This window comes from Cryptomeria japonica, chromosome 8 (genome assembly GCF_030272615.1).
Source record: "Cryptomeria japonica chromosome 8, Sugi_1.0, whole genome shotgun sequence".
Classification (NCBI taxonomy): domain Eukaryota; kingdom Viridiplantae; phylum Streptophyta; class Pinopsida; order Cupressales; family Cupressaceae; genus Cryptomeria; species Cryptomeria japonica.
Window position 1 is genome coordinate 329,029,163 of NC_081412.1, and position 17,024 is coordinate 329,046,186.

The 17,024-nt window shown below is 38.1% G+C and overlaps 1 protein-coding gene across 1 annotated transcript in view; it reads right to left on the minus strand.

Moving 5' to 3' along the window:
* Positions 1–16,679, minus strand: part of LOC131061516 (uncharacterized) — a 181,183-nt gene extending 164,504 nt beyond the window's left edge. Inside the window, exon 1 of the mRNA XM_057995244.2 lies at positions 16,356–16,679. Within this exon, the coding sequence (XP_057851227.1) occupies positions 16,356–16,561 (206 nt within the window). The 5' untranslated portion in view covers positions 16,562–16,679. The remainder of the gene's footprint in view (positions 1–16,355) is intronic.
* Between the last annotated feature and the right edge of the window lie 345 nt (positions 16,680–17,024).

Here is a 17,024-nt window from a genome sequence, read left to right on the forward strand (position 1 = left end):
CGACGCTGAAAGCGTACCAGCCATGTTGCCAATAGCAAAGGTTTGAAACGATTCTTCCGCAACCGCAAAGAACCTGTCAAACTCCAGGGTGGGTTTTCTCGGGAGGAGCTCAAACACCCGTGGAACATGATCTGCCTCATGATCTGCCTTATGATCATGAAGTACTTCACTCTCGAGGGCAGGCACAAGGTATTCTACTACTATCATTTGCCCCTTCTCAATCATTTCCGCAATAATGATTTGCTCTGTCTACCCTTTTATTTACTGCATTCTATTGAAAGTTTTGTTAAAGACACTATGGATCCCAAGCATGGGGATAAGCCGCCCTACCTCCTTTACTAGGGCCTCATTCACAGGCTGTATAAATTCCATGAGGCCATTTGCCCCCCCCCCCTGAAACCTCTCGCTCTCTCAGCCCCCCATGCCTACTCCTTAGCAGCTTGTTGCCCTGTCTATGGCTTTCCCCAGATTTTTCCAGTATCCTCATGAAGGCTTTGCTACGGCCACCATGTCTCTGCCTGCTTATGCCTCTGTTGTTCCCTTATCTGCGGTCTCCCCCAGTTTGAATCTATCAGCCTCTCCCAATGCTTCCCACTCCCTGTCCAAGGGCAAAGGCAAAACCCCTGTTAAACGCAAACATATTGTCTTTGATGACAATTCGACCTCTGAGGATGCTGGGAATGACAATCCTTCCCCTGATTCTAAGGTTAAAAGGAGATCCTCCAGATTGGCTTCCAAAAGCCGTAAGAAGAAGACACCGGTGATCGAAAATATTGACTCGGAGGAGGACCCCATTGGGGACCAGGAGGGAGAGAACCCTAATACCACTATGGGGGCCCCTGATGAGGATGTTGTGGATGTGGATATGACTAGGGACCACATGGTTCTGACCACTGTTGGTGCCGCTGACACGGGCAATTTTGAAATGCAAACCCAGGACCCTATTGATGTTAAGCATACGGCTCCTATGAAGATGGGCACTGAGGGTGTCATGGGTGAGGAAATTTCTGATAACAAAGCCCTGGACTCTAGTAACTTGGACCCGGATTTAAAGATGGCGGAACAGGTGATGCAATCTCTCCCCCTGATGGGCCTAGGTAATGATATTAACAGCCCCCCTGCTGAAGATGTGCCCAAGGAGATGGAAAAGACTACGGATGACATGGCTGCTGTGAACCCCCAGGGTGTCCCTACTCTGCAGCAAATGGAAAAGCTTCGCACGGATATGTTGGACATCACGCAGAGGATTAAGAACCTGGGCCCTGTGCTTGAATTGCAGGCTATCATGGACGATGTCAATCGGCTCAAGAGCAAGATGGAGGCCTGGGATGCCCAAATGGCGAGCCTTAACAAATTTCATTTGCAGGTTTTACACAGCTCGACGCTCACAGAGGGAACGTACTACGGACACGGAGGAGGATAAGCAAGAGGCTAGGGACCTATACAAGTTCATGTCCAATGAATGGAACAATGCCATGGATGCCACTGGGGTGCGAAAGGCACCCCTGTAGTTTGTTTTTGTGTTCTCTTCTGTTGTTTCTGATTTCTAAAGACTTGGTCTCTTTTTGCTATTAGTTGTTGTTAATGCTGTTATAGTGTTGTTTTTGCACTGTGGTCTCGTTAATAGTTATGCTATGTAAAGGGTCAGTGCCCTTGTTCTCACTGCTCTATTAATCAAAAACAAGCACCAAAGAGGACTAAAATTAAAAGCAATTTGATATATTTTATGGAAAGATGTTCTCTACAAGAGAAATATAGATGGGAACTTCCTGAGATGTGTCAATTAAAACAGCTTGTGAAGGTAACTTTTCTTCAAAAATCATCACATTCAAGAAACTTAGAGCATGGTACTATTGACTGGCAATGTTTGGAGATGGTAATGACTAGGCCCAAAGATGCAACGAATGCCAACAATTTGTGGAAAAAGTTATAATTGCAGCAATTCTTCTCAAAGCAGTAATATTAGACACCCCCTTTCAGCAATGAGGACTAATTTTTAACATATCCTAAATCAAAATCCATATGTTTTCTCGTCAAAAGGTCCACATCTAAAAGTGGTATGTGTTTTCCTAAAAGTATCTTCTCTCACTTTGGTGCACCCCACCCTTGAAAATTGTCACTAACAATGCCTCCAGTTTCTCATCTTAAGAATTGCTAGAGTTTTATTACAAATATGGTATCACATTGTCTTAGTCATCAACCTATTATCCATAGGGAAAATGACCAAGCAAATCATCCAAAAATAATATTAAAAAATTGTTTGCAAACTGATGGCCTTAAACCAAAGGAATTGGCATAAAAGTTGTACAATTCTTTGTGGGTAAATGAATTACTCCAAAACAAATGATTGGCACCTCTCTATTCATCATTATGTATAGGACAAACACAGAGTTACCAATATCATTGGAGCTCTCAGCACTTAATTTGGCATCATCGGTCCAAAATGAAGAGTTCAAGGATCCAACTTTAAAAAGTAACATTTACATGTAAACATTGGAGTAAGATCAACAAAAGCTTGATGATCATATAACTTTGCATCAAGACGGATGAAGCAGATTTTTGAGAAAAAAGCACACCAATGAAACTTAAAAGTGGGATATTTGGTTCTTCTCTAAGAAAAACATTATGAGCCAAAAGGAACGCATGGCAAGTTTGATTTTTTGTGATTGAAACTCTTAAGGTACAAAGAAATTTTTGATAAAAAAGAACACCAATGAGACTTCAAAGTGGGAGATTTGGTTCTTTTCTAAGAAAAACATTATGAACCAAAAGGAATGAATGGCAAGTTTGATTCCTTGTGGTTGGAACCCTTCAAGGTACATCATTTATGTCGTGATAATATCTATTATTTGGCTTACATGGATGATACTCACCTTTTGTTGTCCTGCAATGGGCAATGCTTGAAGCATTGCATTTCATAACAGTCTGCAGACAGTTTCCCTACAATTTTGAATATAAATTAGGTTTCCAACCTCACCTTGTGAAGTTCATTAGTCTTGTTATCTTTCCCCCTTATTTCTTATTTGTTTGTTTGTAAAGTTTATTATGTGTTTTAAAGAGATACTTCCTAAAATCTTTGTCCAATGGATATGATAGTGGCCATGCACTTTCAAAGAGATTCCGGAATTTCTCCTTGTCCCTCAGAGTTTGCATCACTAGACATAGCAAATTGTTGAACCCCTACATAATTTTTTAGCAAAGACGAATACCTCTGTAAAAACTATCATCTTTTGCCAACCATGGATTGTGTCCCGCACACACAAGCTGCCCCAACTTTTCAAAATCATTTTTCATCGGTTGCTCTTCACCGAGAGTCACAGCTTCAAGAAAATTACAAGTCAACATGATTATAACTCTAGGATCCTTCCATTGTTCAACTCTATCAAACCCATATCATGCTTCTTTGTCCATTTTTTTTCAAAGTCCAAATCATAGGAAGCTACTTCACTCACAACTTGGTTCTTTAAATCAATTACATACTTCTAACCCTTGTTTTCAATGGGGATTATATTCTTTGTCCAATTGTGATCAGCTTTGGCTGCTATCAACCAATCCTGACCCAAAAATGCATTGTACGCTCTTTTCCTTAATGAATGACCAAAAAGTTTAACAAAATTCTTGGGTTCCAAAAATTACCTTTTGTCCTATTAAAACTCCACGTACCTTAATACCTTGTTGATCTGCACCCACCGATTGAAAATTTGGCAGCCAAATGGTCAGATTGTCAAGATTTCTCCTAGTGTCTTCAAGAAGTACATTCATGCGAGACCTACCATCAAATTGTATTGGTGAGATTCCTTCCAAGGATCTTTGTATTCACCACTGCTAATTTCTTTGTCGTGTTAACTATTAATAACATTGGATCAATCACTTGGTCACCCAATAGCAAAGGATCAATTATTGGAATTTCATTCTCACCATATTCGAATTGAGTCATTGCATGCACTGTCTCATTCTCCCTTGATACAATATCTTTTTGAATTTCAAGAAAACTTTGTAAAAAATCCACTACTTTAAATGGTATGATAGTTTGAAGTACTTGTCTTGTAAATTTTTTCTTAGATTGTATTTGATTTGTTACCGTACTTGCATTTGCATTTGAGTGGTGGCATTTGTTATCCATAGCATTCTCCACTTCAACCCTCTCCTCACAAAGCCTTTCCCTTTTTGTACATGGGTCCAAGTACATAGCCTTCTTTGCTTGGACACAAGTAATGGCTAGTACTTCATTTTCCATGTCAACATCGATTATGTTGAAAATAGCCTTTTGTTTCGAACATACATTGTCTTCATGGTCTCTAGGTCCACACCATTTGCACAATAATTGCATTGTCCTGCTTTCTCTAGTAGTCTCGCTCAAAGTGAACCCATTGCTACATTGTCGACATTGTATGATTGTAAGTCCTTTGGGGTTGTAGTGCATTTGATTTCGACCTCCTCTTTAATTTCAATAACCACCTAGAAATGCATTGTGTGGCTTTGATGGAGTGGACTGCTCTCCCTACATATAAAGAACTTGTGTACTCCTAGTCTTCAAATTGTATCCAACACTCCTTTATTGAATGACCCATAACTTGGAAAATTTCACAAAACATCTTTCTAGGACAATAACCTTTTGCATGGCCCTCAATTTTGCACTAAATACACCATATTTCATTAATTCCTTTGTTGGTTTCTTTCTTCGCCTTCAATTCTTTCATCATTTGAAGCATGTCCCTCTAAAGAACTTGTATAGTTCCCAATTCATTATCGCCTAGGTTGCCGATTTGGGTTCGGGCACCGGTTTAGGTTCGAAGAAACGATACGCCGGTACGGCAAAATTTTGAAAAGGGGTTTGGATTCGTTTGGGTTCATTAGTACAAAAACATGTAAATTATATATATATTAATATTTGAGCAGCCTATAAGCATGAATTAAGATTAGCATGTCACATAGCATCATATAAACAACAAAACAAACATAAACTTGTAATCATAGCATCATGATCATACCATAATAGCATCATATACATCAAGTTTAATATCAAAATGACAAAATATTCAAGTATCATTGTTTCAACTTTCAACAATTTAAAGTTTATATCATCAAATGGATTCTCTAAATTTCTAATTCATCATCCTCCTCCTCCTCATCCTCATCCTCCTCATCATTGACATTGACATTAGATGAGCCAATGCCACTTGCAGTTGCACTATAAGTTTGCTCGGTATACGAGTCATCAAGTGTTAATGCAAGAAGCTGAGAAGCGGGAGCATCCAAATCAGTATGCTCTGGCTCTATATCCCACATCTTTGTTTCCCCTTGGGTGTAATCACGTTGTTTGAGTGAAAGAAAACGTAGGTTGGAATGCACATATACTAAATTCTCCACTCTTTTTGATAGCAACCTATTGCGCTTTACTGAGTGGATGAAAGAATATGTGCTCCAATTTCTTTCTGAAGCAGATGAACTAGCAACCTATGAAGACAAAGTAAACAATTAAAGTTATACATTTATAACATTAAAATTAAAAATTACTAGCAACCTATGAAGACAAAGTAAACTATAAATAAACTTTTGATAAATTTTAATTAATTAAACTTACTTGTGATAAAACTTTGACAGCAAGGGGTTGTAGGTGTTGGAAGCATGCGCCATGGAAGTACCACCAACTATGAGCATCCTTTTTGGATCTATGGTGAAGAGCATCAACACTTAGACCATTCCCATTTGCAAATTCTATGAACTCATTTGTAACAGTATCTCGCATATCATCATCGGGATATAATCTAAGAAATGTTGCCTTGTACCCATCAGATACTTCTAGATCTCTCCATGGTGGAATCCTTCCTGGTTTATCACGAAATTGATTGCTATAATACTTTGGTCTCAAGGCATAGGCAAGAAGATGCAAACGAGTGGTCATCTTATTCCACCTTTCAACAACAATTGCTTCCACTTCTTTGAAGAATTTCTCATTGGGGTCTTTCTCTCTTGCATTTATAGTGCACTTCATTTTTTCAAGCATTGAGTCAATGCCATCATAAATCTCACCAATGCAAGGCCTATCCATGTCGGTATAGCAAATCATGCTCATAATGGGCTCAGTGATACTAAGGATATATGTCACAAGATCCCACCAGGTCTCATTCAATATTTGGTCCCTAATTTTTGCTGCCCTCTCACTGCTACTCTGCTTCGATAAAGTCCATTTGGTGTTGATCACCATATTGCATAGTGCCACTCTAACTTTCACAAGTCGTCTTAAGACGATTGTGTTTGATGCAAAACGGATCTCAGCAACCTATAACATAAATTAATGCCAAAATGATTAAAAAATAAAGCCAAACTTTAAAGAAGAATACACAATATAACTTACACAATGATATTATGAACATTGAAAATTTTAAAAATCAGAAAATGTATAATTAAATTACTATTTCACTTACCTTCAATAGCTCCAAATTCGAAAAGGATCTAAAAATCCCTTGAGACATGTGGTGGTTTGTGATGAACATCTGGGTGTACTCAGCCTCTGCATACACATCTCTGATCCATTTTATTTTAGTCCCAATCCTTTGTAGCATAAGATTGAGTGAATTTACCGCACAAGGTGTCCAAAAGATGTGATCATAGCGTTCCTTAACCAACAAACCAATAGCTCTACAATTTTTCGCATTGTCCATTATGACTTGGACAGCATTGCGGGGTCCCACTAACTCAATGGCGGAGATGAGAATATCTGCAATAAATTGGCCATCTTTTACTTGGCCCTCACAATCCACAACTTTCAAAAACATTGCCCCTTTAGGGGACACCGCTATGACATTAATCAAGGCACGATTTTTAGAATCTTTCCACCCATCTGAAACAATTGATACACCAATCTCGACCCATGAATCCCTTATGGGTTTCAATGCATCTTCAACCCCCTTCACCTCTTTCTCCAATAATGTTCCACGTACCTTCTTATAACCTGGGCCCTTATACCCTCTTGGAGCTTCATTAACACTTTTCAACATTTGCTTCCAATATGGGGAGCGAACAACATTGAAAGCCAGCCCATTTGCATATATGCACCTTGCTACATCTTGGTCAGCAATGTCTCTACTCTCATTTTGAAATGCGGTTTCTAAAGGCCCCTTTGTTCTTTTGCGTGTCAAGGGTGGTTCACTTTCAGGTTCATTTGTGGAAAAGAAGGGGTGGTCTTCTACTACAACATCGGGATTAGATGGGGCTTGCATTCCCCTTGTTTTCTTTGGTGCAGTTTGATTCAATCTACGGGCTTCTCTCTCTTCTGCCTCCTCATGCTCCCTAATATATTTCATCACTGTCTCATCTAGTATAGGTTTACCATCTTTTCCAGGGCATTTTTTGATGCCTCTTCCTTTTATTCCACACAAATGGCCTACCACCCGATAATATGAACTATTACGTTCAATGCCACATCCTTGGCATCTCCAACGGAATCCCCAATCCCCCACCTCCTGGAAGTGGTTTTATAATGTCAACATACTTCCATAAGGGAGAATTTGGATCATTTATTTGTTTTGTAATTGTTTGTTCATTGCCAATGGAGGAAGAGGTAGATGACATTCTAGTTCCTGTGGCAAGAAATAACATAAACATATTCAAAAACAAAAACAAAATAATGAAAAACACTTAATGTTTCATGTTTGACAATTTGTGAAACAAAAATAGTTGGAAAACAATGTTAAAAAACCTACCTCTTGTAGCCAATGGGAGCTTGCAAATGTATGGAAATGATGCTGCAACACTTGTTGAAGCTTCAAAAATCAGTCTTCAACTCCTATTTGATCTTGAAAGCCAAACTTTGTTCACCCTTTCTTCAACCTGTTGTCAAAAAACTTTTGTTTGCAACACAAATGAGGAGAAATGAGCCAAGATTATGTTTTAAAAGTCACTTTTAGGGTATAAAATTCACTTTTTACCTGACGGATTCCAAAAAAAAAAAAATTGCATAGTATATTGCTTTTTGGGCCGCCTGGGATCGACCTGGGTCCGCCCGGGCTCGACCGGGTTCGATCTTGGTCCGCCCGGGTTTGAGCCAAGTTGAACCACCTCTAAGAAATTCGAACCCTGGTCGAACCAAGGCTGGACCAGACCTAAACCAGGAACCCGGACCGGACCAGACCAGTACCAAGGGTGTCTAGGGGCAAACCCAGTAAGCTAGATTATCACTATTGTCATCTGAATTTCCATCTTCTTATGTTTTTCTTTTACTATGCGAGGGCATTTTATCTTCACTTCCTATGTCCATTGCTGATTATAGGCTTTGGGATAGGATGAGGGTGCTAGTACCTTCATCTTTTTTCTTAATGACAAAAGTAGACCTTCAACGAACCACCACTTTTTTAGACCATCAACTAGTTTTGTTTCAAATTTTATCAGCAATTCTTTAAGTTTGCAAATATAAGCTCATACATTTTGTGCTCACCTTGTTTTGTATTGTAAATTTCTACTACTATTTAATTATCATCACGAAGCAGTTTAAACTCTTCTTTGAAGGCTTTCTTTAATCTCTCCCATGTATTTCGAGAGGATTCGTCAATTTTTGTATACCAGTCAATTGCTACAACTCCAAGGTTGCTAGAAAAGATTGTAGACAAAATGCTTTATCAACCTACCCATTTGTTGTACAAATTGTTTCGAAAGTCTTACGATGCCAAAAGAGATCCTCTAATCCATTGCCCTTGAACTTGGGTAACTTTTTCTTTTCACCACTATGCCTTACCATGATTTTATTGTAATGCAAACCTAGCACCTAGAATCTTCTTATTGTGGAGATGTGATTTGAACATTCTGTTGCTTCTCTTAAACTCTCAACACCAAAAGAATCATCAAGTCTTCCCTCAGCTTCAACCTTCCATGCACTTGTTTTGCCTTCAAATTTTCTTTTGTACACCTTTGCCTCGCCTTCTTCTCGATCGATTCAGAACCTCTCAATGCCTCAAAGGCTGCTCTCTTACAATTCTATGAAGAAGCATGACTTCATCTCCCAACTTCCCTTGTCTAGAGAAGGTTGCCTTGACTTTCCCAGGAGGGTCTCTGACTTGGAAATTGTATGATTGTATTTGCATCAAGTGTTTCTCGTAATCTTCTCCTTCGTTCCCTTAGTTTGATGATCCTTAAAGATTGCCTAATCTCATGGGATTGACCACCTTCTGGTGTCTTCTCTCCTTTATTGGGATTTCAGGGCATACATTGCTCAAATCTAACTAAATTTCTTTTGAGGTGATGTTGATGGAGGAAATGTAGCACTTTTGTCAATGCAAAATAAAATGCACTTAATCCTACTCTCTCTTAAATAAGGAAATCATGTATGCCTTCCAATTGTCCAAACAAGATAACCTCAAGGTTTCTAACGTCAAGTCGTGACTAACCTCAAGATAACTCAAAGCTGATGCAATTTGCTGGTAATCTCAAGGGGACTTATGCATCTAACAAACTGGCCCGCATCTGGTATGGCTATTAATGATGTTTTACTCCTCAAACTGGTTGAAATAAGAACAAAGGGATAGGGTTTAGAGATCCTAGGGACTATGATGGTAATGGTTGTTGTTGCAGATAGACAGATTTTGAATAAAACTAGTTCCTGCTCAGCCAAAGATAAACCCACAACTCCACAGGAATAGTGCAAGCTCCAAAGGGAAATAAAAGATTTTCAAAACATGAACATTCATTTGGATACCCAATTCTAACGCAATCAAAACAAACATTCACAATTGAACTAAGAACAACAATAGGCTCAGACGAACAATGCACAAAGACCTACAATCAGCAAGCCTCCAATGGTATGAATATGAAATCTATCACATATCCTCACACTTTACCATCAAAACCACTGAACATCGACTAATCTTTCTGAAGAGAAACCATGCAAACAGGTGAAAACAATTGGAAAAACACCATGCTTCAATGCTTTATTCACTTGCTTCAACTGCCATTACAACAATTTTTGTCCAACAATTCCTACTCTATTCTAATTCTACTTCTAACTACTGCTACTTCTAACCTGCTAACTTTTCTAAAATCCTAACTATCTAACCCCTTACAATAAGAGAGGCACTAGCCTTTTATAGATTTTACATTTTGAATCAATGACCAAGATTCAATTCATCGATGGCCCAGATCTGCCTTCTAGAAACCCTAACAGTCTTCAATTAATGACCCCAACAACTTACAACCGCCTTTCCAACTACTTTCAACTGCCTTCAATTGATCCCACTAGAGGACAAAAGTGCATAGGGCACGAGACACAAAAAGACAAGCCTAGTGGCTGGGTGAACAACTAACTTTTGCCCCTCCTCTTGAATTGCATTAAATAGGGCCCAAAAGTAGCCATTTTACAATAAAGTAATGGCTATTACAATAAAGTATGGCTATTACAATAAATTCAAATTCTGGTCATCTCCAACTGTTCATTTTTCATTTTTGCATACTCCTGTAGCACTGTGTGTCTGCCACTGTCTTCCAGGGTCTTGGGAATAGCATCGTTTGACCATGCAGCACATTACTCTATGATCCTTCCCTCAATCTTATGCCCTAGCTTTTCCTCCATCCTTTGGCTCCGTTGGTGGTCTTCATCTTCCCGATTCTTTCATTTCTCTGACTCCCTTTGGGTGTCATCCATCCTGCGTAGACAAGAAAATCAAAGATCAATTGCATTTTCATTTATTCATTCACTGATTACTCCTATCTTGACTACATTCATTGGAGACTTGTTCCCTGCACTATTTAGTCTTATTGAACAGAATCATGTCCCATGAATTAGGACCTAGAAGGTCATCTTGGCCTTGTCATTTGGAAGAGTTTTGGGAGTAAAGGGCTTAGTCTGACTTGGAGAGCCATCACCACATGGAGTGTCTCCCTTGAAACTTGGACTTAAGACTGCTGCAAACGGAGAATTTTCTGATTCAAACTCCTAAGTTGGGAGAAGGCTGCAAATTTGGTATGGTGAAACTTACTGAGGAATAAAGGCATGTTGTTCTTTGATTGCTGATACCGAACCTAGAGGAAGGAAAACCGCAGCTTAAAAAAAGGTTCAGTGTAAAACTTGATGATGCGAACATACCTTGGAAGGGGGCTAATCTGATTTTCAATGAAAACATCAAGTCTACAGCAGGGATGGTGAAATTCAGCTTCAACTTCAGTACTAAGACACCCCTTTGGAATAAGTCCTAATCCCTCTTTATGTGTTACCACCGAACTTGGTGATGAAAAGAGAAAGTTCAGAGTAAACCTAAGACTTTGGAACACCTTTAGGATCAAGTCATATTCCAAAATCCCATGCAAGCACCGAATTTTGTGAAGGTTTTGGAAGAATTCAGGCTTAAGTTCGATATTGGGAAGAAGTCTAGGAATAGAAGCTGTTCCAAATCCTAGTGCAACCAATGAAATCTGCAGGGTGGAAGAGGAAGTTCAGTGAAAAACTTCGGGGTTAGGAAGACCAAAAGGATTAAGGCCTATTCCCTTTTTTACTGTTGTAAGGTGTTGGATGAAATTCGGCAAAAACTTCGGGCATTAGGAATACTTTTGGGAACAAGGCTTAATCCCATTTCTTGTGCAAATACCGAGTTTCCACGATGGAACTCAATATTTTAGGGGAAATTTCGGTATTGAAAATGCTATTTGGAACAAGGCTTTAGTCTAATATCTGATGCAACCACCAAGTTTGAGGGAGAGCTTCAAATTTCAGTCTAAAGTCCAGTTTTGGCCAATGCTTTGAGCTACCACAACCTTGTTCATTGTCCCTCTTCAGACCTGATTGGTGCCTAATGCTCTCCACCTTCATTTGACCCCCTATACCAATCTGAATCCCTGATTTTTCAAGCTCCCGAAAACTCCTAGGTTCTCAAGCCCCTAGGCTGCAAGGCAAATTCAGGCTTATGGACTTGGATTCCTGATGCACTTCTGCATTTCTCATCTCTTTATCCCTCTCTCATGCTAGCGAGGTAAAAAAGAAGAGAAGGTCCCTGTCAGAGACAGTCAGAGACAGGGAGTGTGTGCACAGCACAACAAGTGACAGTGCCAAATGCTTACTTCTCTATCTGATAAAATGAATTAATAATAGAGACGACAACGCATACCAGATAAAAAGTAAAATGTATCTTTACTCGCACAAAAAATTATTATAAAAGAAAACTTGAGATTGCCAGCCAAGGATCATAGTCGATCCGACTAGATCATACTGCTTTCCTTGATGATACACAATCTATTTAAATGACTCAACAATTGCCAAGAGGAACAAAACTGTCAACCAATCGATGCTTATAACAACTAATACATAGTCTAATAACCAATATTATCGAAACATAATAATAGGCCTTGTACACTAGCTACAACAATTTCATATTTCCCCTTTCTAACTGTGCATCTTCTCCTCAAGTGTGCACTTTTAGCTTGCAATTCTTGTTTGAAAATTGCACCATGACTCAAAGCACACACCTTTGAACAAGGTGTTTGAACCTTGTTTTCAAAATAAATTTGATTCCGATATGAGGTGTGTACCCTTATCCCAACCACACACCTTTAAACAAAATTGAAACATCCTTTACCAAAGTGCATTTGCCCATTCCAACCACATAACTTTGTTTGCAAGCTAGACTTGAGTTGAAGCAACACAATCTCCTTTATGAGGTGCATGCCATGACTCCTCACACGTGCCTAACAATGGTCTTTCAAATTCTAACTTTCTAAGTGCACACATCCTCTTCAAACACACACTTTGAGTCTTGAAATTGAACACGCCATTGTGACATGAAGTTTCAAAGTTTCTGATGCAGCCTTCACAACTATATATCTTCTAATAATTTGACTGCTGTAAAGGCAGACAGTTCTGACGTGGTCTGCCACTAGCTTTCTTCTACTTTGTAAACGAATTGCCTCTCATTGCAATGGATACATTTATCTGAACTCGTCTTAGGACAGCATGGAAAAATGTAACTAAGGTGGGGACATGACAGGTTTTCAAACAATAATAGAACTCAAGATTTATTGCTACATTCACTATATACAACATGGAGTACCAAGTCCAACTTTTCGAGTCTCCTTCCAGATTTTGTCAAACTACTCCTTAATGTGGAATTGGACTTGCAACACATTTAGTGTAATATAGTTAGTATATGCTATATAGACAAGTAAGAGAATGTGTTGGTGAAAATCCCCCATTCATGATAAGCTCTTTGAGACACAACTACTTCCAAAACTTGATAAGCTTGCTCTCCATCAACAGCTTGGTGAAGATATCTGCCAATTGATCCTTTGTTCCAACATAGCCAATAACATCTTCTAAAGCTCCAACAATTCATGAACCTCCTGATATTTGATCTTAATATTCTTAGTCCTCACATGAAAGATGGGATTCTTGGCGATTTGAAGAGAACTTTGATTGTGAGAATGAATCATTGGCATATCTTTTGAAACGTGCAAGTGATCTAGCATCTTGCATAGCCACATTGCTTCAATGAATGAGCTAATCCAATGTACTCTGCCTCAGCTATTGAGTCTAATTTTGCTTCTTGGAAGACCGTGGTAGTAAAGAACCTCCCAGCATGAAGCCATAACCTAAAATGGACCTTTCATCAGGATTTCCTACCTAATCTAAATCTATCTAGACATTCAGAATGTCTTCACCTCCTCTCTTTAAGTTTTTAACTCAAGTCCACAAAATCTTGATTACCCTTCACATTCTCAAGAATCATGTAATGTCCTCAATTTTTAAAGTGATAATTAATTAAATTAATTTTTATTAAGTTGTCAACAAAATATATAAATGATGACTAAATATTAATTAATTTAATTAAATAATAATAAAGTAATAAAATATTATTATAATATCACTTTATAAAATATATTTCTCCATCAAGTTGGCCTATCTTCTAGATTCTTCCTAGAGATCTTTATAAGGGGGGGGGGGGGGGGGGGGGGTGATGATGTTTTGGGTATGCTTATGATTTGATAAACGATTATTGATTTTCTGGAGACGAAAACCTTCAGGAGTGTCAGAAGAGCTGGACGAAACCCTAGTTCTTCCAAAAGGGGGGAATTTGTGACGGAGTCCTCAGCTGTGCCAAATTTGTAAAGTCTCCTGTGGAGACAAATTTGCAGGGGTCCCAGTAATAAAGGTTATATTAGGGGAAGTTCGATATTGTGTTTCCTGTGGCCATTTGATTTATATCATGAAGTGTTAATTCTGCAGAGATTATTAAAAAGGCCGACTCAATTAAGAGGGATGTTAAGGTGTCAGGCTACTCTCATTTGGTAAGGGCAAATACTGGTATCAGGTGGGAAGTATTGCCGGAGTAAATAATATAATTGGCTCCCTTATATCAGCCGTTGTTCCTGAAGTTTTGCCAAGACAATAAAGATATCTTCTTCGTGTGAGGAAGGAATCTGATGGTATTTAGTTTCGTTCGCATTGGTCTACATTGGGCAATCCTGGCACAGAACTGTATTCATCCGATAGGGGATTGTTATTTGAGATTCGGGTTGCGCAGCAGACCTTTCATATCGAGGACTTGTGACAACGATCATAGCGCTGACATTATCTGCAGCAAGCCACACTTATAATTGGAACTGGGCTATTCATGAGACTAGAATCATATTAAAGGTGTTACAGCTTCATCGTGGTCAATCGAAGGGTGCTCAGAAGTGAAGCTTAATATCGTGGGACAGCTCCAGGTTGATTGGCGACTTCCAACGCCAATGAATCGCTCTGTACTTCGTAGTCAATACTAGCAGACCAAATATGAGATCTGTAATGTTGTATCGCTGTAAGTTGTTTATATCTGAAAAGTCAGTATAGCTGAATCTTATTGATAATAAATGTTTGGTGTTCAATCTGAATGAGATTCAAGGTAAAATGTTTTTCCCTTTTGATCTAATTTTGATGCATGAAAGTACAACAATTTTGGAAAGCACAGAAAATTATATTTAGAGTGTGTCAGGGATATTTCAAATCACTTTGCAACTTTCATGTGACTAACCTTTGCTTCCTATATAAACTTGGCCACCAATCCAACAACAAAAGAGATATCAGGCTAAGCGTGAGTCATATACAACAAACTCTCCACTAGACTCCAATTTCTATAGGATCCACTTCTTCTGCCCTATATACTTTTTCAACTCTATACTAATATCACATGGAATTTCCATAACTTTCACAGCCTCCATCTTGAATGTCATCAGCAAGTATTTGGCAAACTTTGACGGTAAGACATGAAACTTATCTAGCTACTACCAGACTTGTAAAGCCAAAAAGTAGTGAAGCAACCCTAAATCTATTGTCTCAAACTATAAAGTTAACTACTTATTCATTTCAGTAATCAAATCAGCATTGTTCCCTATTAGAATCAAATCATTCACATAGAGAACAATAATGAGAATTTCTTGATCAAGCTTCTTAATGTACAAATTGGGCTCTTCTTCAAAGATTTTGAAACCGAACTTTTGAAGTTATCGACCAATCTTCCAATACCACACACAAAGTGCTTACTTCAAGTCATACAAGTACTTCTTCAATCTACAAACCAAATGTTTCTCTCCTTTCTTCATGAATCCAAGAGGTCGATGCATGAATATCTCTTCCTTACCATTAAGAAATCGATTTTTGACATCCAACAGATGCACTTGCCACTTATACTTCATTGCAACTGCAAGAACTGTCCTCACCATGGTGAACCTTGCAACTAGAGGAAACATCTCATTATACTTTATAGTCAATACCTTCAATCTGTTAGTACCCCTTGTCTACAAGTTTAGATTGTATTTCCCAACTTCCTCTTGTAGGGTGAATTTGGTATTTTTTAGAATGATATCTAGTAGGGAATTGTTTTCAAGATTATTAAATAATAAAGTTTCAAACCCTGCTTACGAAATGTTTACTTCATACCATTGTCAGTCAAAATAAAAAACCTGTGTGGTGTACACATTTTCAAGAGTTTTTATTAACAACTTAACATTAAAATACAGAAGACCAGCTTTACAGGGAACATAATCTCCAACTTATGCAGCTTCTTGTGTGTCATAATCATAACCAATGTGATGAAATCTTATGGAAATCATAACTGGAAAACATAGTCATATCCCACAAAGATTAAAAATCTGATAATTTCAACTTTACTTAAACTAAATTAATTTTATTATAGACAAATATATGTGTTATCCCAGACATTTTTGCACACCTAATGTTATCCTCAAGAAGAGTATAATAAAAACAGAAAAATTAAGTTCATCTCCTAGTTCTCAGTAATCAATAAAAACAATTTTTGTTTTAAGTTTGTATCTCTTTAAAAAAGGATTGTAGTTAAGTATTTGTGATGAAGTAATGGAAAGACGAGAAAAGAGAAACATACCGGGTAACATGAACGTCCCTGACATCTCTGGCATGAGCTTTGTATGTCTTAATGAGAATACCACGGTGGGGATTCCAGAGGCGAATGGTCCTGTCTTTGCCGCAGCTCAGGCAGTAATTGCCGTCCGAATTAAAGCGGGCAGCCAACACTGCCCCTTCGTGTCCTTTCAGAGTGTTCACCTCCTTGCTTGGCAAACTACAATTCATTTTCCTTGACCATTACCATTGACCCCTGCAATCTCAGTTTATGTTTTAACTACTGTCATTTTTATTTTTCCCTCTTTTCTGTGCAGACGTGATGGGACGAAATCATCCTATATTTATGTTCTTTTTCTTTATGGTTTCTCATAAAAAAAAAATTTAAAAAAAGTGTTTTTTTTCAATCTATTAAACATTAAATATTTAAATGTTATAAATTTAACTTAGTAAAATCCTGCCCCGCGGGGGAAATGGATGAGATGAAGAATCGTATATATAATTTGTTTAAAGCGTGGATTTTAATTTCTATTTTTATGTGTGAGTAATTTTGTTATATTTTTTAATGTGATAGAAAAAATTGTATAATTTGTCAATGGTTTTTTGATTTAATGGTGAAATTGAATAGTTTAAAATGAGTCTATCATGGATTAAGTTTTGTTGAATACAAGGTCTTAACATGGTAAGTGATGAA